This window comes from Phymastichus coffea, unplaced genomic scaffold (genome assembly GCF_024137745.1).
Source record: "Phymastichus coffea isolate CEN01 unplaced genomic scaffold, Cenicafe_Pcof_1.1 PCOF00004, whole genome shotgun sequence".
NCBI classification, from domain to species: domain Eukaryota; kingdom Metazoa; phylum Arthropoda; class Insecta; order Hymenoptera; family Eulophidae; genus Phymastichus; species Phymastichus coffea.
Genome location: NW_026706815.1, coordinates 4,083,494 through 4,108,473, shown reverse-complemented (window position 1 = coordinate 4,108,473; position 24,980 = coordinate 4,083,494). Strand labels below are relative to the sequence as shown.

Here is a 24,980-nt window from a genome sequence, read left to right as displayed (position 1 = left end):
GCAACAAAAGCTGAAACGTTAAACCTTTCTATTAAATACAGTGCATTATGGCGGTATTTTATTAAATATAATCTTACCACAAATATGAGAGTCTTACCTCATGAAATTGATTTCGCTAAATTTTTATTATTAGTTGGTGATGGAACTCTGAATGACCAACACGACAATTTATTTTCACCTGAACATGGTATTCTTAAAAATAATGATATAGTTCGTACTGTGTTTCAACAATTGATCATAGACAAGAAATTCGATACAATGAGTAAATTTGCTATTTTGTTCGCCCGAAATATTGACGTAGATGAATTAAATAAATCAGTTATTTATTTGTTAGATAGATCTACTGAACATATTTATACCGGCATTGATAGCACCTAAAATTGTGACAATGGTGAATTTGACAAAGTACTTTTGCGGGAATACTTAAACTCATTGAATCCTTTCAGTTTGCCTCCACATGAATTACGATTAAGAAAAAATTGTATTGTAATGTTAATTAGAAATATAAGTATTCATAAAGGTTTGTGCAATGGTACACGTTTAAGGGTGTTAGATTTTTCTAATCATTTGTTGAAATGCGAAGTTCTGACGGGAGACAAATCAAATAATATTATATTCTTGAATCGTATTTCATTATTTTGTACAAATGAGTATCCATTTACTTTCAAAAGAGGCCAATTTCCCGTTAAGTTAGCGTTTGCAATGACAATCAATAAAGCTCAAGGTCAAACGTTTGAAAATATTGCTGTTGATCTTCGTAGGGATGTTTTTAATCATGGTCAATTGTACGTAGCAATGTCGAGAGTACGCTCATGGGATACACTTAAAATTGACCTTGGAAACCAACAACGGAATTAAACAATAATTATAACGTCAACAATCATGTTTTCAAAGAGCTCTATTCGTGAAAAGCTTATTGTCTAGCTTTACGCATGCACATATCTATATAATAATTTAATGAATTTTAAACAAAATACTCATAGCAATCATACTAATCTTAATTAGCAATGAAAATGAACGCGCGCGAAGCGCGCTGACTGGTTCTAGTTGATGAAATCCATGATATCGTGATGGCTGACAGAAGAGTGAAGGCGCGTGAGATTGCTAGTACTGTAGGCATCTCGAGCGAATGGGTACATAATATTTTGCACCAACATTTGGACATGAAAAAGCTATCCGCTAGATGGGTGCCGTGATTGCTCACGATTGACCAAAAACGAGATCGTGTGAAGTGTTGCAAGAATGGTTTGCAGCTGTTTCAGCAAAATCCGCAAGACTTTAAGCGTCGATTCATCACTGTAGATGAAACATGGATACATCACTACACTCCTGAAACCAAAGAACAGTCTAAACAATGGATTAGCAAGAGGGAATCTGCTCCGAAAAAGGCGAAGACAATTCCTTCGGCCGGGAAGGTTATGGCGACTGTCTTTTGGGATTCGCAAGGAATAATCTTCATCGACTATCTGGAAAAGGGTCAAACCATTATAGGCGAATATTATTCATCGTTATTGGATCGTTTGAAAACCGAATTGCTAGAGAACCGTCCACGATTGGCCCACAAAAAAGCCCTCTTCCACCACGACAATGCGCCAGCTCACGCCTCAGCAGTTGTGGCCGCAAAACTGATGGAGATAGGGTTCCAACTCGTTTCATATCCCCCCTATTCTCCAGACTTGACTCCGTCGGACTACTATTTGTTCCCTAATATGAAAAAATGGCTGGCGGGGAAAAGATTTTATTCAAACGAGGAGGTGATTGCAGAAACGAATGCCTATTTTATAGACTTGGACAAATCCTATTATTTAGAAGAAATTAACAAACTAGAGCAGCGTTGGATGAAGTGTATAAGCCTAAAAGGAGACTATGTTGAAAAATTAAAAAGATTTATTAAAAAAAATCAAGCAGTTTTTTATTTTGCACGGACTTTTCAAACGACCCTCGTACTAGCGCATTATCATGATGAAGCCAGTCACCACTTGACCAAAATTGCAAGCGTTTTCTTCTCACTGTTTCATACAAATATTTCCAAATTGAAACATAATATTCTTTATTAATTTTCTAATCCGTCAATGCTTATTTGTGGTACATAACACCTTTACAATTGAAATAAACAATCAACATTGACTTAACATTGCTCCCACTTTAACGTGCTCCTTTTGGTCTTGACTTCAACTGTGAAGACTATTATTTTGTTTCAGGATCATAATCATAACCCTATAATTCATCACCAGTAATAAACTTTTTAAACACAGTATCATTATTATTGACCATTACTAAGCTTGAAACGATTATACTAATCTTTTTTTCGTGTTTTGTTCATACAGTTATTCTTAAAGACCTTCTGTATCATCTGAACAGTTTCGGAATTCGTTTTTTCCGAGGTGACAGCTAAATTTAATGCAAATTCATTGATCTTGTTTTCCAGTCATTTTTAGCAATCAGAAAATCCAATCAATAGGTTTGTGAGGCTTTACTCCAGTGATGAAAATGCGATGACACTACAAAAACTTCATTTTCATAAAGTCGTATCGCTCTATATCATATATAACTATGCCCAAGATTGACAGTTGGCAGTGCCGAGCATCTTGGACGTAGGTGTATACGATATAGATCCAATATGACTTTATGAAAACGAAATTTTTTATAGCGTTATCGAATTCTCATCACTGCTTTACTGTTGACGTTTATGCTCCGCAGAGTTCACTCGAACACTAGTACGGAAATATAAAGGTTAGTCTGATACTTTCTGGATAAACTACGTATTGGTTGCGCAACCAAAAATTAGAATTCTTTTTTCAAGTAAAGGTATGAAATTAATTGCTTATCCACTTTCATTTAAGACTATAAGATTTATCATTTTCAGTGGAAAATTGTTTCGTCTGCGAATTTAGTTTAATGTTTTTAACTATTGGACCCTCAGAATCTACATTGGTAAAGTAATGTCTTCTTACACGTAGAAATTTCATATTATTACTGAATATTACAGTTTCCATAAATTAATGGTGCAGATAATAGTCACTCTTATTTAACTTTTGAAAAATGAGGTAAATATTAAATAAATAATTTAGCGTATTTCGTTTAATTATGTTAAAATTTTAAGAATCATCTTTATGAAGAATTACATTATTTACTGAATAAACTAAATTATTGACATAAAGATATCTATTAATGTTTTACAAATTGATACGAGATTATCAATTTTGATTACTTCTGTTCCATTAAATGTAACAATTTTAAGTTGCATCACTATAACTTCATTATTCCTAATAAAATTAATAAATTCATTAAATTTTACAAAATGTATAATATAGATAAGTGTGTGTGTGTAAGATTCAAGATTAGCATTCTATTAAATTGATTCACAATAAATAACATTAAAAAAAATCGTAAACCTTTTATTTCTACGTTTGTTGTAACATAACTAGACTGCAATATAAATTGTGGCATTATTCTAAACAATTGCAATATTTGTATTCAAGTTTCTTCTGATTGTATTGTAACGTCGGATAACTACTGTTAATTCTGAACTTTATTTTTACTTATTTTACGACTAAAGAGCATCAAATTGTACAAAATTTGAAACACTATTGGAAAGCGAAAATACGTTGGAAAGTTTCTCTTCTCAAGATTCCTTCAGATACCTAGAGAAGACAAGCTGACTAAATAGCCTGGAATTTGAAAATATCTATACAGAAAAAATCTAGTACTTCGTTACGCGCATCCATTCACTTAAACCCTATGCGGAGTACAGAGAAAAAAAAAGAGATAAAACTGTTCTCATGCGTTTCCTTTAAACTTTTCACTTTCCCGTTGAGCACTATATAAAAATTTAAGATAACAAAATTATGAATTTGTTCATTTAGATGAATTCATTTTATAGGTAAAAATAGTCGTAATAATAAAGTTAGAAAATTATTTTTTTCCAATGTATAGTTTTGCGTAAATAGATAAAATTAAGTTGTAAAATTTTAAGTTTTCAGCTAATTTCCGTTTAAGAAACGATTTCCATTAAGCAATAACATTTTTATTTTGTATATTCACTTCTGTTACTAAAATTAAGCAAAATTAAAGACGAAAACAAATCAATTTTAAGTTAGATTTTAAGATTATAAAGAAATAACATTTGAAAGTTAAAAATAACTCTCAAGTTATTATTTATATATTAAACAATAAAAATAAATAATAGTTAAATAATAAAGAATTTTTTGTTAAATCCTTGCACGTTAAAAGTTTAAACAATAGCGTATTATGCACACGATTTGGTATGAGTAACTCCATCTGTGTTGGAAAACTCGAGAGAAAAGTGCACTCTACAGTGTCTTTCACTCTTACGGGAAAATTTCCACCAATCATTTTTGGAGTTTTCATTCCCAAATCCTTCAGAGCCTCTTGCGGCCTTATTTTGAAAAAGAACGCATTCTGAGGGATTGTGTTAAGTAATGCACGAACTGTTTGCCACTGCTACGCCATCCACAATCAGGACTGTCACGCTCCCCAGACCGCCTCTCTCTCAGTGGCAAGGACTATTTTTGGGACAAAGATAATTTAATTTCTTTTTAAGTTGTGAGCATGCAAGGCTCAACTTTTAAAGTTTTAATTTTCATTTCAAATTGTGAGGAAGGATTTCAATTTTAATAAAAGTAAGTTCAAATTTAATTCATAGAACACATAATTTCCTATTAGTAACCTTTCTTTAAATCAATTTTCCCAATTTCGTATCGCTCGGTCCTCTTGTTGCAAAACAAGTTGGATAGAATTGATACTTAGTTTAACACTCAGAACTTGAATCAATAGGATCTTTATAGGTTTGAGTGGAATGTATAATTAAAAATTCTCTGTGCCTTCTGAAAAGATTGGTGCTAGAATAATTGATTTAGATTCAGGAATTAAATAAGCACCGGTGCCGTGCACGTCAAATTTTCTGTATTTTAGCTAACACCAATCTTTCCTTACCCGGGTGAAGTGAGAAATCACAGCCCGAAAAGGAATAAAAATTCCCGCCTCACAATTAGTGAGACGTAATAGTATAAAATACACTTGGTAAAATTATTAAAACAAACTAATACTTACGCCTGTGACAGTTGTAAATTTACCATCGCCTTCTGGTGGAACATATGATTCGAAAATATTCCCTGTACAACTTATATATGTTGGTTTTTCCAACCATGGCTTTGAAGGAAAAATTCCCTTTTCTTTCAACCTCAGACGCTTTTCATCCTCGGAAAGTTCTTGACTATTTTCACATTCTATAACTTTTTCTCGTCTTTCTTTTTTAAATTTGGGATTCCAATGTTTTGTATGACGATGACGTAAGAGCTGAGAGCCATAAAATATATTAATCCTCTTCAATAAGATAATGAACATCATATTATAGTACTGTAAAATTGTAAAATTTATCATTAGTAATTTTTTATTGTTATTAGTAATAGAAAACTAACACATGTTTATCAACATTTTTTCAATAAAATGAATAAAATATATACGAAAATTTAGATTTTGTCAGAATAAGTTTTATTAAATTTTTTTTTGTAAAACACATTCTTGTATGAAATTAGTAATGAAAGACACGTTGAAAACATTGATTAGTGCATTACAATGTTAATTAGTTTGTTATTTTTAGTTTGATATTATGTTGGAACTACTCATCAGTTTGATAAAGGCCATGTTTTTTCGGTAATAAGAAAAAGATTCTAATTCGGTAATATCAGCAAGTAAATATTTTATTTTAAGCGAGAATATCAATTATAAATCGTAAAAAATGCTTAAGATTTTATATTTAAAATACCGCCTATTACGCTTAATGATCAGAATTTTATTGATTTATTTAGCTTAAATAAATCCATACTATACCTAATGTTTGAGTAGAGATTTTATTGCTCGCTAAATACCGAGGAAAGAGAAAGATAAGAGTAAGCTTACTTAACCCATTAACGATCAAAATGCTCAGTTTTTTTGTCGATTTTCAACGCGTTTTTTTCGGTAGTCATAGGCCTAAGACATTTTTGCAAACACGCATTTGGATGGGAAATTTAACGCTCTTTCAGAATCTTTTTTCAAAATTGCAATTGATTGTGTTATAAAAAAGTTATAGCCAATTAAACAATAAAAATCTGAAAAATTTTGCAAAAATTCAAGTTTGCGATTTTTTTTAGCAATGTTACCGCTAAAAAATCATCAAACAAATATGATCAGAGGTGATCACGACTATCAAAGTATCTCCAGGAATTTTGGTGGAATTTTTGAACCACTTCTTCAAACAAAATGGTGGCAAAACAAAAAAAAATACATAAAAAACATTTCTCGTTTTTTATCTCGGAAACCATTAAGTTTAGATGAAAAGTTCATTCAACAAAAAAGTCTTAGAATTAAACGAGAAATACGCCTGAATTTTTTCATAATTTTCCGAGGTGATTTTTGAATTTTCGGAGAATACGGAAAATCCATTTTTCGAAAATCATCTCCAAAAATTCTAAAAAAATTCAGGCATGTTCCTTGATGAATTCTAAGACTTTTTGTTCTATAAACTTTTCCTCTAAACTCAATAGTTTTCGAGATAAAAAACGTTCTACTCTTAGCATGACCCAGAGACAACGACGAGGACGTAGTAGAATTTTGTCTCCTTTGGGGTGCTTGATTTGAGTGACTCCCCTTGCCTCTCACTTTTCGAGGTGCTTGATTTGAGTGAGTCCCCTTGCCTCTCACTGCAATACGAATTTTTCAGTGTTTTTTTTGAAACATTCAACACAAATCGATAAATCACATTTTTCACAGATAATTGTCGTTCTTACGGGACAATAAGAACAAAGTTTGAGTTTTGTTTGTTTGGACATATTGTGTTTCTCTTTTTTGCATTGTCTCTGCGTCATGTAATTTTTAGCTATTGAAAGTGCAAAATCTTTTGTTCCAACCCTTTTTTTCTCATCATTGACAGCATTGAATAGTACAGTAGCATTTACAATCAAAGCTTAAATTAGTCTTAAAAAAACTACCCACGTCCACTTTTTTGAACGAATACTCGGAAGTAAATTGTTACAATGTCCGTCGTGGACATCATTGCCACCCATAAAACTGTTATAGACGCTAATAGCCCTCGGAAAAGGTATTTCAACTTTTTTTCCTTCTTGCTTACCGCATCTCTTTGAAAAGGATAATGGAGTTACCCCTGCAGAAATAATCGAAACTGGTTTTGAATCCATCACAGTGATGTAATTTATACCACTGTTCTTATCGTGCTTCACGGCATACTCACCTCTTTGAGCTTTTTTATTTAGAACATTTTTATCTTTTACTCTATCTGCTCTAATAGTATCTGTACATTTTAGCCCAAGCTTCTTCGAATGCACAGCGAGATCGAAGTTTGTGAAATAATTATCAAAATAAAGATGGAACATAGATATTTTGACAAGCTTCTGTGTACGTTATATTAGAAATTTCATCATCCAAATCAGTATCGAAATCTGATTCATCAGAACCAGAATTGTCAGGATTTGGAAGGGTAACTATATCATCGTAAGTGTTCTTTGAAGTATCAATTTCGTACATTTCATGGGAGCAAGTGGAACGTCTTTTACGTTTTTGCGACATGTTATATAAAATAATAAAAATACCCAATGAAAATAATTACTACAGTTTTTAATGCTTCTTGTTAAACCTAGACTTTAGAAAGCGAAAATAATCTTTTCGATTCGATTTACTGTATGGTCTCAAAATAACAAGAGACTAGTAAGTAATAAAAATGAGTTCACATAAAATTTTCTGAATTGCTTTTTTGATATGTGTATATTAGTATACGCTATACAAACTGCACTTGTATACACATAAAAAGGCAAAACATTATTATATTATTGTTGAATAGCTGTTCTTTATTCTGTATCAAAAATATTAACGCTGCTAGGATTATAACCTAACTCACTTTTTATCTCGAAAACTATTGAGTTTAGAGGAAAAGTTTATAAAACAAAAAGTCTTAGAATTCATCAAGGAACATGCCTGAATTTTTTCAGAATTTTTGGAGATGATTTTCGAAAAATGGATTTTCCGTATTCTCCGAAAATTCAAAAATCACCTCGGAAAATTGTGAAAAAATTCAGGCGTATTTCTCGTTTAATTCTAAGACTTTTTTGTTCAATGAACTTTTCATCTAAACTTAATGGTTTCCGAGATAAAAAATGAGAAATGTTTTTTATGGATTTTTTTTTATTTTGCCACCATTTTGTTGGAAGAAGTGGTTCAAAAATTCCACCAAAATTCCTGGAGATACTTTGATAGTCGTGATCACCTCTGATCATATTTGTTTGATGATTTTTTAGCGGTAACATTGCTAAAAAAAATCGCAAACTTGATTTGTCGCAAAATTTTTCAGGTTTTTATTGTTTAATTGGCTATAACTTTTTTATAACACAATCAATCGCAATTTTGAAAAAAGATTCTGAAAGAGCATTAAATTTCCCATCCAAATGCGTGTTTGCAAAAATGTCTTAGGCCTATGACTACCGAAAAAAACGCGTTGAAAATCGACAAAAAAACTGAGCATTTTGGTCGTTAGTGGGTTAAACTGTGGGCTATAATCCTGTAGGTTGCAAGATAAACAGTTTGTTTAAACATATTTTAAATAGTAAGATAATAATAATAGCATTTAGAGAAATAGTTAGATCAGCAACGCAAATTTGGTAATCAATAGAAAATATTAATCGCATAACATAGTGAAAGTACAGTTTGAATCAAATTAATTTAATTAACAAATAAAAAGTAATATAAATTGAGATCAAGCTGAGCTTAATCGAAACAAATGTGTCATATTGCAATATTAGCATTATTAACGAAGAAAATTAGGTGTAGATACAATTATTAAGAATGGAGAGCTTGCGAGCATACCTTAAAACTAACTTAAAAACTAGCACCCTACAATGGCCTATAAGTTGGTGAATTTGGCAAATTTCTTATGTTCATAGATACTTTTGATTGGAAAAACTCTCTAGGAAGGAATAAGCGACTTCAAAAATTTGATTACAGGATGGAATTTTAGGTAGAAGTAGAGATTGAAGGTGGAAAACACAGGCTGGGAATGCATGAGAATGAAGAATAATAGTTTTATGAGAAGGTGGTATTGTCATGGAGGTTAATTGAAAAGGAGGGAGCGATATTATATTTGAGGTAGTGACTAGGGATTTCAAGATATTCTGTGGTAGAGGTAAAAGCACTGATGTTAAGAGAGAGAGACAGATGGCAAGAGAGATAAAGCAAAAGAGTTGGTGAGTTTTTCAGTCTCTATTCGCGTATGGAAGTGGTGAAGTACATGTACTTTAAAAAGGGAAAAAAGCCAGCGTTTGAGTTCCCGTATCACCTCAGCTTTGAAATCAGTGACTAAGAGCTGATTGAGAAGATGTATGCCATTTATGGTAGCAGATTGCTTCCAAGCTCCAGTCCTTAAAGCAGCATACTGGAAGACCATAGGTGGATTTCTGCTCGATTATCTATAGGACAGTTGATTTGATTTCTCTGAGACTATAGGGAGAGCCAGCCCAGACGTAATCTATAAAAAGAGACATGAGATTTTATGTTTTCTGTAGGAATGAAAGGGGTGTAGTCCGTTATGAAATGAACGCTGGTGTCAGAGAGTAACTGTGGTGTTTTAACCTTAGAGAGAGGGCAAATTAGAGTCCTTTTTCGCATATTTGGGAAAGTGTGTGTATGAATGGACTTGTTTATGATTACTTTAAGTTGTGGTGCCAGAGTTGAATAGCTAAGATCTAGCATTCTCGCAGTCAGCTCGTCTAAGGTCTCTGATTTCCCAATTTAATCTCATCCTGGACTTTTCTTAAAGTAACATTTCGTAGATAGAAAGGTGGAAATGAAAAGATATTTGATGAGAGGAGGATACAAATATCGTCAAATTTTTCTTGCGTTGTGGGTAGAAACAGTTTTGTAACTTGTGCATAGTGGTTGTTTAGATTTTCAGCGGTGAAAAATAAAAGTAGGGAGGGTAAAAGTTTGTTAGTAATCTTAATATTACGTAGTGTAGCTTAGCAAAATTTTTAAACTTTTGACACAACCGATAATTACCAATCAAAAACCAAAGATCCTTGATCATTAGGAATGTTGAATAAATTTTTGCTATTTTTGTATTGTGTTGTATCAATGTATTCCGACTACAATTATTTATAAAGTTAGGTACATAATTCTGATGCAAGTCTTCTATTGCCAAATCTAATTAGTTAGATATGATTCGTTCAGATTTTCCAATTAACAATCCCATTTTTTGATTAGTAAGAGATGTTCGCAACTTACATAAAAGTGTTGCTACATGCTCGGGCTTGCACTGTTGCATATAATTACAAATTTTATTACTGATTTTTGTCAAATCTAAACCATGCTTTACAATCAGTATCATAGAGTCTATTTTTTCAATATCAAATTCAGGCTTATTATTTTTTAAGTTTTAATGATAATACTCAAACATTAAATCACTTACTATCTTTTGTCTGTTATTTAGATCTTCATTTTTGATTGGGTTTACTAATTATCAGTAATTATCAACATTTTAATGCCGAGTACACACACGAGCATCTTCGAGAACGAGGCATTTATATTCCATCAACAGTAACTGGCGAATATTTCTAGGAACAGTTATCAAATTCTCTTGTTGCTTACAACCGAAAGTGCAATGAGTATGAGAATTAATTCCTTCTGTATAAATATTCAAGTTTTAAGTTTCATAATATACGGAAACTTGTGGATACCTTCTTACTTGATCGTGATATGATTTGCAAACTTTACTATTTAATGAAATATTATCAAGTTCTTCAAATAATTTTCTTTTAGTATTATATTTTTGTCGAATACTATTTATTCTTGTTAAAATATTGAGGATATTTGTTGAGAATAAAAAATATCAGACTTGCTTCGTGTATGAGTATCGCAGCTTAACCATTTTGTTAAAGGCATTATGATCCAACCTTAATCTAAATTATGTAAGAAATAATTAAAGATTCTTAAGTTTAATACAAACTTGCATAAATATTTTATTATAATCACCAATTAAAAAATAAAATAACCTATTCTTTTTTAATATTATAAATATTATACAGGAATAGTATTTGCTTGAATCAATATATTGCGGTTATGACCTGTACATAAAAGCAAGACTATATTAATTTAATTACGGTTAGTTATGCACTCCTATCGGTGAATCAAGTTACTACGAGGTCTGTCCGGAAAGTGTCGGGCCTATGTTTATATCTTCGCGCCATAGTGTTCGAGCGACCTCTACCGGACAGAAACGTCAACAGTAAAGCCTCACGAATCTATTGGTTACTTACTGACACCTGCCGGACGTATAGTTCATGGGCAGCGTGTCTTTGTTTACAGTGCCTTTTTCGCGTTCGTCGGATTTTGATATTATCAAAAATGACTGAAAAACAAGATCAACGAATTTGCATCAAATTTTGCTTTCAACTCGGAAAAACGAGTTCGGAAACTATTGAAATGATGCAAAGGCCTTCGGAAGCGAGTGTATGAGACAAAACACGAATAAAAGAGTGGTATAAACCTCTCGATAGTGATTCTCGTTCCGGTCGACCTTCGACGACAAAAACCGCAGATAATATTGAGCGAGTGCGACTTGCAATAGAACAAGATGGTCGTATGACTGTGCGAGAACTAGAAGAAGATCTTGGGATACCAAAATCTATCATTTCAGAAATTTTAACCGAAAATTTAGGAATGAAACGCGTGTGTGCGAAATTCATCCCAAAATTGCTCACAGCAGAGCAGAAGAACATTCGCTTAGAAATCGCTCTGGACAATCTGGAAATGGTCAATAATGATAATAATGTGCTTAGAAAAGTTATTACAGGTGATGAATCATGGGTTTATGGTTATAATCCTGAAACAAAACAACAATCTTCACAGTGGAAGCATTCTGAATCGCCGAGACCAAAAAAAGCACGTCAAAGTCGGAGCAATGTTAAGTCAATGTTGATTGTTTTTTTCGATTGTCCCGACATAGCTCCTTGTGACTTTTGGCTGTTTCCAAAACTAAAAAAAACACTCAAAGGACACCGACTCGATGACAAAACAACGGCTGAAAACAATGCGACGAGTGTACTTAAAGCTATCCCTAAAAGTGAGTTCCAGGACTGTTTTGAAAAGTGGAAACATCGATGGAACCGTGTTATTTAATCAAGTGGAGATTACTTTGAAGAATGCCACCCACCAGATGATAAAGAATAACGCTAGCACGAAAATATAAAGGTAGGCCCGATACTTTCCGGACAGACCGAGTACATTATTACAAATTGGCGATTGATGATAGTTCAAATTTCACAATAATGACATTGAATAAAAAAAATTATTAAATTATTTATAATTATTCAATATTTGGGGAAGGTTTGACCCCGTCAGAGGGTTTATTCTTTTTGAATATAACGTATTTGAAGTGTATAAGTACATGTTTATATACCTGTACATATCAGTTCTATTAATATATTCTGAAAAAGGATTTTTAAAATCCATTATGATTATTTCACGTACTTTCAAGTAGTTGAATGAAACTGTTTTGGTTTATTTGTCTTTGATAGATAATAACACCCCTTTAAACATATCCTTTAACATATCCTTTGAGTGGTTTTTTTAGTTTTGGAAACAGCCAAAAGTCACAAGGGACTATGTCGGGACTGTATGGAAGTTGTCGAAGCAATGCGATATTGTGTTTGCTCAAAAACTGCTGCATAAGATTAGATGAATGCGCTGGCGCATTATCGTGATGGAGAAGCCAGTCACAAAAAATTTTTGTTTTTCTCTTTGTATGAATAATTCTTTTTTATTAATTTATATGTAATGTAAGTTTATTTTTGATATTGTCTCTTCAAGTTATTTTCTAGTTACATTTTTTATGGAGTACATGCGTAAATATAATATTCTTCATCGACTAATTATGAGCCTAGATAAGATAAGTTGAAGATTTTTCTTGTATTTATAATTATTTTTACCAGCATTTCATGTTTAGTTTAGCATTCAAAATGAAAATCAAACCTCTAAACGTGATAAATATAATACTCGCTTATTTTCAACAACTATCCATTGAAGAAAGTAATTACAATATTAAGGAAGTGGAAATTAAAGATCTTTTTCAGTCAATATTATTAGATTTGATGGACTCAAGTAATAACGTCAATTCGATTATAGAAACTACTTTAAATTTCCGAGAAGAATTTGAGGAACCTAATGCTATTATTGTTGAGAATATTGATCTATATACACTTCCTGTTGATCCTGAATTCCCGACAGATGATTGCAAGAGCCAAAGTGAGCCATTGAGTTTTGAATACAAGATAAAAGCTGTAAAGTTTTGGAAGATTGGAAAAGGAAAGCGAAATTTGTCTCTTAAAATAGTACAAAATCGGTTTTGTAAAGTCACATCTGAAACACAGTTACATCGCTGGGCTCACCAAATTAACAAAGGTGGTACGTACCGGGAAAAAATTGAAAGGATTTGCGATTATACCTTGGAAAACTTTAACGCGGCTCTTCAATCTGGATTTATAATTTATGATAATGACTTGACAAGGTGGGCTTTCCAAGCACAAAAATTGATTGGGGACGAGGACGTGCGATTTAGAGCTTCTAAATGTTGAGTTGCAAAATTTGAAGAAGCCCATAGAATCGTTTTTAGAAAAATTAACAAATTTGTAACAAAAAAAGCATAGAAAATAGAGATGAATTGCACGGAAAAGAGATGGAATTTATAACAGACGTCCATCAATTAATAAAACAAATTGGTCTTGCGAATACCTTTAATTTAGATCAGAGTGGTTTTCAATTTAAAATACATTCTGGTCGTACTTTAGCACTTGAAGGAGAAACGCAAGTCAGTGTCTTGTACAATCTGTCTTGTCAATTACATACAACTATACATTACAATCAACGATATCAGCAGAGGGACAGTTATTATCACCTTTATTCTTAATTTTACAAGAACGAACCGGAGATTTTGGACCAACTGTCTCACAAAAAATATTTAAGCCTCCGAATGTGTATGTTGCCGCTTCAAAGTCTGGAAAAATGAATTCAGGTAAAATCATGTATCACGTACTTGTAAATATAGCAATTCAAAAAGGACAAATTTACAGATCTCTTCAAAACATGGTTGAGGGAAATATATTTTTCAAATGTTGGATCTACCACAATGCTATTACTTGATTCGTGGAGTGGACACTGTCCAGAGGCTCTGCATCATGCCACGCCACGTGATAAAACGGTCCATCTGAAACGAATACCTACAGAAACCACTGGAAATATTCAGCCATTAGATGTTTTTGGGTTCCGTGTTTGGAAAAATTTTGTCAAGCAATTTTTAGATAGTATTATGTATATAGATCACGATTTAGAGTTGCACAAACGAAATAACATTATCAAATTACAGTCACTAGTTCATAACCAGTTTTCATCCTCACGTTATAAGAATCTATTCAGGTAGCGTGGTATAAAAGTGGGTTTCTTGTAGATAAACCAGAGGCATTTGAAAATCCCATAGAATCCCTGAAATCCCGTAGATTTCAGTTTCGGAGATTCATGTGGAACGCATTGTGAAATAGACGGTTGTATAAACGTGGCTATTATTCGTTGCGATTGGTGTAAGAAATTTTTGTTTCAAGCAATTTTTTTGAAGAATATCATTATTGTTTTTCTTATAATCCATAAATTTATATCGATATTCTTAATGCATTTTGTAAGAATTTTTTTTATTTAAAAAAATTAATAATGTTGATAGATAAGTTTCCCAACAATAAGAAGTAATATGGAATATCAGCTAGTGAATTATTAAAATTTAATTCTGCTTGCTTATTGTAGCTATCTACTGTAATAAAAATAAATATTCAACCGGAGAGGATGGATAAGAAATAAATGTTCCAATAAAAATTTAACTCTTCACCCTGTAATATACAATTCAAAAAGAATATTCAAAATAGATTATCTGTAGTTTTCAATGTCCTTCCGAATAAAAGAAGTTTCATTTAGTTTGCAAGAATAAAATTAAAAAAAAAATACTTTCATCCTTGTGAAAAATAAGAGATGCAACCCCCTGGATCCGTGGTATAACTTATAACATTGTGCCATGGTAAAAATTAATTTTCAGTTGGTTTCAAGAAAAACTTTTTTATAGAAAAGGAGATATACTGAAAGAACGATTCTTGGGGGTAGTGATGAGTAGTTTCCACTCCTTAAAAGGTTTCTTCGCCTCACGAATGAATACTTCTCGTTTCTTGTTAGTCGTGCATAGTATATTTAACAGATTCAATGTTAGTTACATCAATTTCATTTATATAGTCAACTCAAAGCACTTAGTTTCAACGAAAATAAAAAAATTAATTTAAGGGTAGTTTAACCTTAAATTAGAAAAAATAGAAAACACGTCAACTGTGATTCTTAATGCCCTTGTAAATAAAAAAAATTAGAAGAGGATTGAATTAAATTAACAATTTTGGCAGACAAAAATGTAGGAAAAAAATGACTTCCACCTTTATAAAATGTATGGGCTGCAACCCTCTGGAGCTTTGGTACGCTACATGACACTGTTATTGAGTAACATAGAATATCCAGTTGGTTCCAAGAGAATATCTAATTTACAAGAAGAGATATATCCAAAAAAACGATTTTCGGGGGTGAACTTTAGGGGCAATTTTCACCTCTTTAATCCACGTATTAGTACATAAAAAAATACGTGTCGACTATTTTTCAGTCCTCTACCACATATCAAAGTTACATCGAAATCGGTTACTTACATTTGGTGTACCTTCCTTGTTAGAAGTTGATTTTTCACCAAAAAAGATAATAAGACGTAGTTCAGTTTTGATTACGATCTAAAACCTCCCTATGATATTTTATTGTTTTTTTAAATCTGATTTAGTTTCTATTTATGTCCAAGATAGGACTTTATCCCTTTACGGATTTTAGGGATAGATTTTCACATTCAATAGATGGTTACTTTATTATTTGTAATATTTATCACTTTCTAAAAGTATTCAATAATTTTTTATCGTTTTCGAAACTATTCTGGTTTTTCTTGATATTTGAGGGATGATTACCTCTTTTCAAGATTTTAAAGAAGGAACTGCCTACCGTCGCTTCTTTTCAGATATGAAAAGACACGCGGGAAATCGTCCTTACTCCTGAGGCCCTTGCGAATATCCAATCGGAGCCTCCTTTTAATAGTCAGAGCGGAGACGGCCCCATGGCCCGGGTTTACTACCTGCGCTCGTCGAACACGTGCACTTCTTACGTTAAAACGCTGTGCCCGCACGTCCTGACTCTTAGGTTTTCTCTAGGCATACTGAGAGAAAGTAATTGCTGGATCAGTGTAAACTTTTACGCTGACCGTACCCTTCTCATATTTTCTTGAGGAACAGGAGTTATGGTAACTAGGAGGCGCGCAGAGGTACAATAATAGTTAGTCGCAACACTACATAATGAGATGAAATACAAAGCAACACGTACGTAGAGAAGACAGTTCCCAGTATAAACAGTGATTTATTAGTGTACTACCGCACATTGTTCACTCTTTCACACTTTCTCCCTTTTTTTCACAAATAAAAACATGTGGAGCGCAAACAGCGCGAATAATAATTCAATAAGGTTTAAATCGGGCTATTAGGGTGATCACTGCATAACTTTCAACTTTTCTTGTTTTTCTAAATTAGGCAAATAATTTTTACACAATTTTGAGATATGCTCGACATCATTATCCTATTGGCATTCAAAATGTGGTTCAATCAATCGCAATCTTGATATTACTGCATGCCTTTGTAAAATTTTTTTGTAACTCTATTTTCAAGATACCGTCATTTTTAACGAGACCGCCTACTCTTCAATCAGCAATACATGAGTTTGAAGTTCGGAACGATTAACTATAAAGAAAAAATAAAAATTTCGAAAAATGTCTTCTATTCAAAATTAATTAATTTTTAATGCTAAATATGCATTCCAATAATAATCAAATGCCAACAAAAAACTTTTAGAATAACCTACCACCCTCTATAAATTACCTTAAAAAATTCTAACAATGTCGAATAGTCATGTGATATTCGATACAAAACAATCAATTATTTTTAACCATAACTATTTAATCTAATGTAAAAACAGATATCACAAATTCGGAGTTTTTATGACCCCCATTTGTTATTAGTCATAAAATTTACTAATTTTTTTGCATAGAATTGTTGACTGTCATGAATGGAGTTCGTGTACGCAGTTTGATCGCACGGAACCAACTGCAACTATCCCAAACTTAATTCAACAATAATCGCAATTAAGAGAATTTGCAGTTTTTACGTTGCCATTTATTATTAGCCACTAAATTTTTTAATTTTTTGCATAGAATTGTTGACTGTCATGAATGAAAGTCGTGTACCCAGTTCAAGCGCGCGGAACGACATGCAACTATCCCTATTTTAATTTAACAATAATCGTAATCAAGGGAATTTGTAGTTTTTACGCTGCCATTTATTATCAATCATAAATTTTCTAATTTTTTGCATAATTTTTTTTTTCATTCAGAAACGGCTTTATAGACTGTTGATCTTTCTCTTAATTCTTGCAAGTAGCCATCTTCGTAAAGACCTGTGTCAATTTTGGTAATTAATTTATTCATATGATATGAAATACCTTCTCTTTCGCATATTTTAGCCTATTCTTTCCGCAGTCGTTTTCTCAATGATTTAAAATGTCGTGCCATCCGACTAACTTGATGAACCACTTTCAATTCTTCTGTACATGATACTTCTAAGACGGCTACCAGATCACCCATGTGATGAAAACTGAGTTTATATTGCGCGTTTTGTTCAACTCGATCACACTTAGCATATACAACTATGTCTCTTTGATTATAACGCACACCTCCATAAAATTATAATCTACATGTACATCTCATATCTTCAGCTATATATTGTTCAATGGCTACTCTGATTTTGTCATGAACATAAATCCCTATTTCATCTTTTAATGCTACTGGCGGATTTAGATTGAATCTATGTTATGAATACATTTTTTTTCTTTTTTGGTTTTATTTTAAGAGTATCATTATTGACGCTTTCACATTCATTGAACTCAGACAATTTAGAGTCATTGTCTATACTATCTGACTTACGAAAGAATTTTCTAGTTGAAACTAGTTTTATTTCTCTCTTCCATTCTTTTGCCTTCTTCTCTCCAGTCGGTGATTTCACAAGACTTTCTATATTAATCTTATTATTTTTATATACAAACAAATAAGGATCATCACTTTCCTTTTTACTTGTATATATTTGTGTCTCTTCCAAAATTGCTGCAGGATCATCTCTATTTTCTTCAATAGTAAAGGTGTCTTTCAATATTTTATCCAAGACAACCTAATGACCTTCCATTAGATTGCCAAGCAATAAACTATAGAAGCAAGGTTAATCTTCGGAGTCAGCTTTATTTTCATCTACTTTAGTTATATTCAAGTCACCTGGTTTTTTAATATAAACCTTCATATTAACTCCATATAACTTGATAAAAACTCCTATTTCATACAGTTCTGTACTCTCCTGATTTTCCTATTAGGTTTTTATAGTGTGTAGCATTCATCACTGTATTTGACGTTACTGGGATTAGAATACATCACCAACGATAATTCTAGTTCCCAGTTTTTCGATTTGTAATCAACTATACATTCTCTCACTTTTTCATGATAAGATTGATCATCATGTAAAATGTCAAATAAACATCTAAATAACAGTTCTCATCACCAATAATATTTTTTTATCTGTAATGGTGCAGGCCGTCAAACTCAACAACATCTTCTAATTTATTTACATCACTTGAAACTTCACTATTTATAATCACTTCACTTCTATTTTCAGTAAGTTATTGCTCCTTATTAAAATTATTAGATGAGTTAAGCTCGTTATCAAATGAATACTATATTTCACAGTTATCATCAAACTCTATTTTATGGTCTCCAGTTACTCTACCGTCTTTACTTTTGCTTAAGCAAACCGATTCTTTATTATTAATGGTATTACATTTACCTACCATATGATGTTCGACCTAAACATGTAGTTCTAACGTTGGTTTTGCCCAGAGGTACTTAATTTTTTTCACGAACCTGCTGTCACCTTTCTTTTTTACACTTTACAAATCTACGGAGAAACGAAATTAACTAACATAAAGAACTTTTACATTGTTTTAATTTTTATGGACATCTACATTTAATCGGATGTCTATCTACATAAAATTGTTTAATAAAAAAATTTGTAGTTATATTTAAAGTTGATCGCATATTAACTGGCTGTTAAGTACCTATAATTATATAGTAAGAATGTAGGAAGAGATAATATTTTTCTGTTGATTATTAATGGAAATAATTTTGACGATTTCGTATCGATTAACAAGAATCTAACGAAAAAGGAATATGAAACATGAGTTTACCTCGTGGAAGGAAAATATATTAAGGGGTAATATCCAGCAAATTTTTTTTTTTTTTCCATTTTATTTTATTGGCTTAAATCATGCTAAAACTAACCTAGAATCAAAATCTACAACGCCTAAGTACTGATCTAAACTCATAATTCGTTTAAATCAATTTTTACCGAACAACTTTTATGCTCCAAAATTACATTTTTCGCTTATTTTAGCGTGTTTTGAATTTGAAGTATAGAGGTCGCCGCATCAAATTTCGACCGTTACAACGTCTGTACAGCACGTGTTTACTCACAATTTCCCTTTGTTTAGTAGATCAGCCGTTCTCGTTGTGTACGTTCTTAGTTTGAGTTTTGCTATACTTTTTAACTGTGAATTATAATCAAAAGTTCTTAATTATGAGTGACAAGGTGTACAGTGGCCAAAAAGGCAGTAAAACAAGAAGTACCAGAACAACCCGGAGTAAAATTAGTAACCGACACCCGCCTAACCGCCATGCGTTCGAAGACGATTCGGAGTACGTTAGTACCTCGGCGAAAAAATTAAAAACTTCTGATTTAAACCGTGATCGCGATGTTGATAGGGATTTCAGCTACTGTTTCATACATTTTTTCGCTGTATTTACTGCTCTTTCTGAATTATTAGTGTGTAAAAAATGTAATAGTGATGTGCAGTTTTCACAGTCGAGCATGCGTGGACTAGGCTTCAAGATTGTTGTGTCTTGTTCGAACTGTGGTGATGCCGATATTTTTAACTGTCCTCTAATACATGATCGTGCTTATGAGATCAATTGCCGTATTATTTTTGCTATGCGCGTCATTGGCATAGGCATCAACGGTATAAAAAAGTTTTGTCCGATGATGGATCTCGTAAAGCCTGTTTTTCAAACAATTTACAGTATGATCAATTCCAATATCGCCACTGCTACTTCATCTGTTAAAATTATTTCTATGAAAAAATCAGCTAAAGAACTCAGCTCTGACAACCTTCTATCACGCTGCTTGGGTGCGTATTCACAAAATAGTAACGAGTCCTTCAATGCTGTAGTGTGGTCAATTGCTCCAAAAACGATATCTAGCGGTAAGACTATAGTTGATATTGCGACTGATGTAGCCGTTATTACCTTCAACGATAGCTTGTCGGGTCTGTTTGCCGTTTACGATGATCTTGGGTTAACCGTTGGACCGAACATGTACGAGTTTTGCGTGAGATCGGACACTATTCGCGTCAAAGTCGGTGAGCATCGTATGTCCGATATCGCGAAAGAGGCTAGGCGCAGCCTTACATCAGACAAAAAAAAGGAAGAAGAGGAAAATAAGGTCCGGGAAGGACAACTTTACGGCGCAGGGATAGCTGACTGAAGGTAAAAAAATTATTAAGGACTATATTATTGCGATTCTTAAGATTTATAGCATTTTGAAACTTTAAACGCGTTTTTCTCAAAACCATTTTTTCAAAATCGGCGAGCAGTAGAACTGAAAAAGTTTACATCCAATTGACTTGAAATTTCAACTGTAGCTTCTTAATTAGATTATCTAGTAAAGTACACACGATTTTAGCGATTGATTAACAACAAAAAAAGTTATAAACAATTAAAGTCGATTTTTTTCTCGAAAAAAAAATATTTATTTTCAAACCGTCGCCATTTTACGAAAAAAAATTCTAAAAATATAATCATGTGTACTTCACTAGCGACACTCATGTAGATAATGAAAAAATTTTTTTGTTTGTTATAGGTGGAGTTGGGCACGACTTCTACTGCTCGCCGCGGAAGAACTTTTTAAAAAAGCGGTTCACGGCAATCGCTGCAGAGCCGCCATTTTGTAAAAAATATAACAATAAAAAATTTTTTTCTATTCTCCAAGAGTTACTTAATCCAATGATATATTATTTATATACCTTACATCTCAAATGTCCTTTAAAAAATATCATGAAAAAAGCCCTGTTTTTTTTAGCATTTGGTGGATATTACCCCTTAAGTAATGTTCATCACCCTATCTAAAAAACATACTTGAAATCTCAAATGATTGTGATTTGTCACATGACGGATCACGTGATGTAACAACGTAAAATTAGCGAGATATTTAAAGTTTTTCATAAATATTTTTCAATTTGAATTTGAAGTAAATTATTATAATGTGAATTAGTACTATTACTTACTAATATTCTAATTATAATTACGTTACAGATGGAACATTACATGATAATGAAGATTGTCTAAATATTCCATTACGTTGTTTGCTTACAGTTTAATCAACTATTATTAAAAATATTTTAGCAAACTTATTCGTGAAAAAAACAATGACATGAGCTAATGTGTAGTATTGTCAACTAAATATTGATTGATTGCGACATGAATTGACAAAGGCGACTTGAAAATAAAAAATACCAGTTTTTAGACACTACAAATGAATATTTATAAAGTACTATTGACGCTATAGTAAAAAATAATAATGGTGAAATATATGATGTTATAATGCTTAAACACTTAAAATTTATTTATTAATCCACCATATGAATCTACCGAATTAACCATCGTACATAGTTTCGAATATCTCATCAAAAGATAATATAATCGCGAATAGCTTAATGAGTCTTAAGTTCGCAACGTTGTTAAGCAACAAAAAAATAAGATATATATAAGTTCGAATAAGAAATTTTTATTGGTTCCTATTGATACTACTAATATAGTAACGACAAATAAAAAGTTAATAAACTTATTTTAACCCTTATCAAAATCCGTGTAGTGTATACGTATAAAAGTTCATTGATAATAATTTTTTATTAACTAACAATTATCAAAGCAACGGTGTTTTATACTTAAAATATCATCCAGTAGAAGTTACGACAAAAGATTCGCGCATCACATACCTTAAAAAAATAATGGACACGATTTCGTCGCTGACATCCAGCGTCGTGATTGGTCGGGCGTTCAAAAAGCACGAAAGTTAAAATGGTTTTTTATTTTAGTGTATAAATAATCAAATTTTTATTTTTTTAAAATAGAAAATAATAAATATATCATTTTAGATGGATAATGTATGAAGTAAGAATGACACGAACTCGATGTAATTTATTTTATTTATTTTATCTTAAAAAAGTCATGAGTCGCCAACATTCAGAGTTGTGATTGGTTGATGTTAAAAAAAATCACGAAATTTCATATTTTCCTATACTTTAAAATATTATTTATTAGGAGTGGGAGATTTATATTTCACCAGTAAATTCAATTTTTGAATAATTAACATAGATAATAAACTACAAGAATGGAAATATACCGTTAATAAATACGTATGAGAACGCAATATGTTATGTTTTGAAATCAGTACATTATCAGTACAAATCGTTAATTTTATAACCATCTGTAATACTGAAATTAATATCATGTTAAAATTTGGTAGGAAGTAAAATAAAATCAATAGAATAAAATAGAGATTACATATTTATCTTTTGTATATTGTAAATTAAGACGTACGCAAACAACGAAAACTAATTATTACAATATTAAATCAGATGAAATATTCACAGATGTTTTCATAGATGCAACAAAAAGTGCACGGTGTTAAATGTATTATTCATACTAATATAAAATTAGAGCCATAATAACTTGCAACGGTAGTCGATTCGATTAATCGATCCGTTCGCGATTCGGTACACTCGCGATGCTCGAACGAACGACTAAGAGAGAGAGAGAGGGCGCGCGTGGGTTTGAAATATTCAGTTAAGCCTCACCTGTTACGTGTGTAGTACCGCCAATTATTTTACACAGTATTTCGCCGTTGTTTGTTATAAAGTTTTCTGGAATTTTTAATATGTGCAAGTGTAGTGAGGAAACAACACAGCAGCAGCATTTACAACAACAGCATCTAAAGCAGCAGCAGATTTGTGAGCGAGGCAGCGCAGCTGATTGATTCAAGGAACACCTTCTACATTTTTCTTCGACAATTACGGCTAATCACCGTAATTGCACCGCAGAGTAGGTGCACCTTTCTTTTATTGCGCGACAAAATACTATCGAAAGTATTTTGTCTGTCGCGAGCGTTAATTTTTGTATTCGCGCCGAGCGTTAGTTTTCGCGGCAAAAGTTCGAATTCTCTCTCTCTCTCTTTCTCTCTCTCTCTCTATCCCTCTCTCTCGCTCTCCTTCGATAGTAGGGCGCTTAGTAAGCTTATGCTAGCTGAGTGTGGGCCCTCGGAGAGGGGGTAGCGTCTCTAGCTTGCTAGGCGCAGCCACCACCCACCCACCCCCCACCTCCTACCTTTCGCCTGACTACTCCCTCTTCAACCTACAGCGCCGAAACCGCTGCTTTCAGCGCCACCATAGTGCTTAAAAGCCGTGCTCGATGGGAAAAGAGCGCAGTCTTGCGAGACAGCCCGCTTCACTAGCTTTCTTAGCAGTTACAAGCAGTAGTAGTAGTAGTAGTAGTAGTAGTAGTACTAGTAGTAGTAGTAGTATTACTAGTTGACCTACGTGCATTTTCATTACAATGGCTTCTATTTCTTATTTTGAAAATACAGTACGCGATTTATGGAAAGCCTTTTACAACTCAGACGCTAATAAGGATGATTTTATTAGATGGAAAAATATAATAATTACCGCTTTGCATTCTCTTGAAGAATACATGTTACGGCCTAACTTAAGTAGAGCAATACGACAGAGATGTCAAACATGCGCTACTCATTTGAATTCAATCGAAATTAATTTAAATAATTCCATAAAAGTCGGAGGAAATGTTAATTCATTACGAGTAATTCCAAACCAAATTGAAGGGGACGGAGTTATTTGGCGTGAAATAAATTCAGCATTTGAAAAACGTATCATTACTGCATTCATAGCCAATCAAGAACATAGAGATATAAAGTCATTCTTAAAAGCAGCAAATAAATTATTACAACTACAAATACCAAAATATCTTTCAATTCATAATGCTCTAAAAATAAATATAGAAATGTCAGCTTAATTTACCGTAATAAAAGATAATGTAGAGGACATTCAAGTAAAGTATTTCAACACCGAAAATGTTTCTATTTATAAAACGACAGATCTTAAATTATGGTTTATAGAAAATATTGAAGATGTTATACTTAAAAATTTAGAAGAATTTCAAGAAAAAGATTCCGGTTGGACATTAAAAACTATCATCGGTATTACTGTTAATATAAATAAATTTAATCCTTTCAAACCTGGCTCATATATTCAACTACCAAAACAAATAGCAGATAAAAAAGTAATTATCAACGTTCAAAATACAGATAATGAATGTTTTAAATGGGCTGTGCTTGCCTGTCTTCATCCAGCTAGATTTCATAGCGAAAGAGTTCAAAATTATATGCCCTTTGCGAATGAATTGAAATTCGATGATATAAACTTTCCTGTTGAGGTAAAGAATATTCCTAAATTTGAAAAATTAAATAGTATTTCAATAAATCTATACATACTAAAAAAAATACGGTTTGAAATTCGAAGTCTCACCATATTATATATCAACTTTAAAACAAGATAAGCATGTAAATCTTTTGTTACTACAAAGCGATTATATT

The 24,980-nt window shown here is 32.3% G+C and overlaps 1 protein-coding gene across 4 annotated transcripts in view; it reads right to left on the bottom strand.

Moving 5' to 3' along the window:
• LOC131666815 (large ribosomal subunit protein mL45) overlaps window positions 1-24,980 on the bottom strand; it is a 417,745-nt gene that overhangs the window by 273,000 nt on the left and 119,765 nt on the right. For 3 of the 4 annotated variants that reach the window (XM_058939774.1, XM_058939791.1, XM_058939782.1), the window contains one exon: window positions 5,074-5,379. In XM_058939774.1, the coding sequence (XP_058795757.1) occupies window positions 5,074-5,379 (306 nt within the window). Of the gene's footprint in view, window positions 1-5,073; window positions 5,380-9,346; window positions 9,536-24,980 lie in introns of all 4 variants that reach the window. The other variant, XM_058939763.1, reaches the window with a different exon arrangement.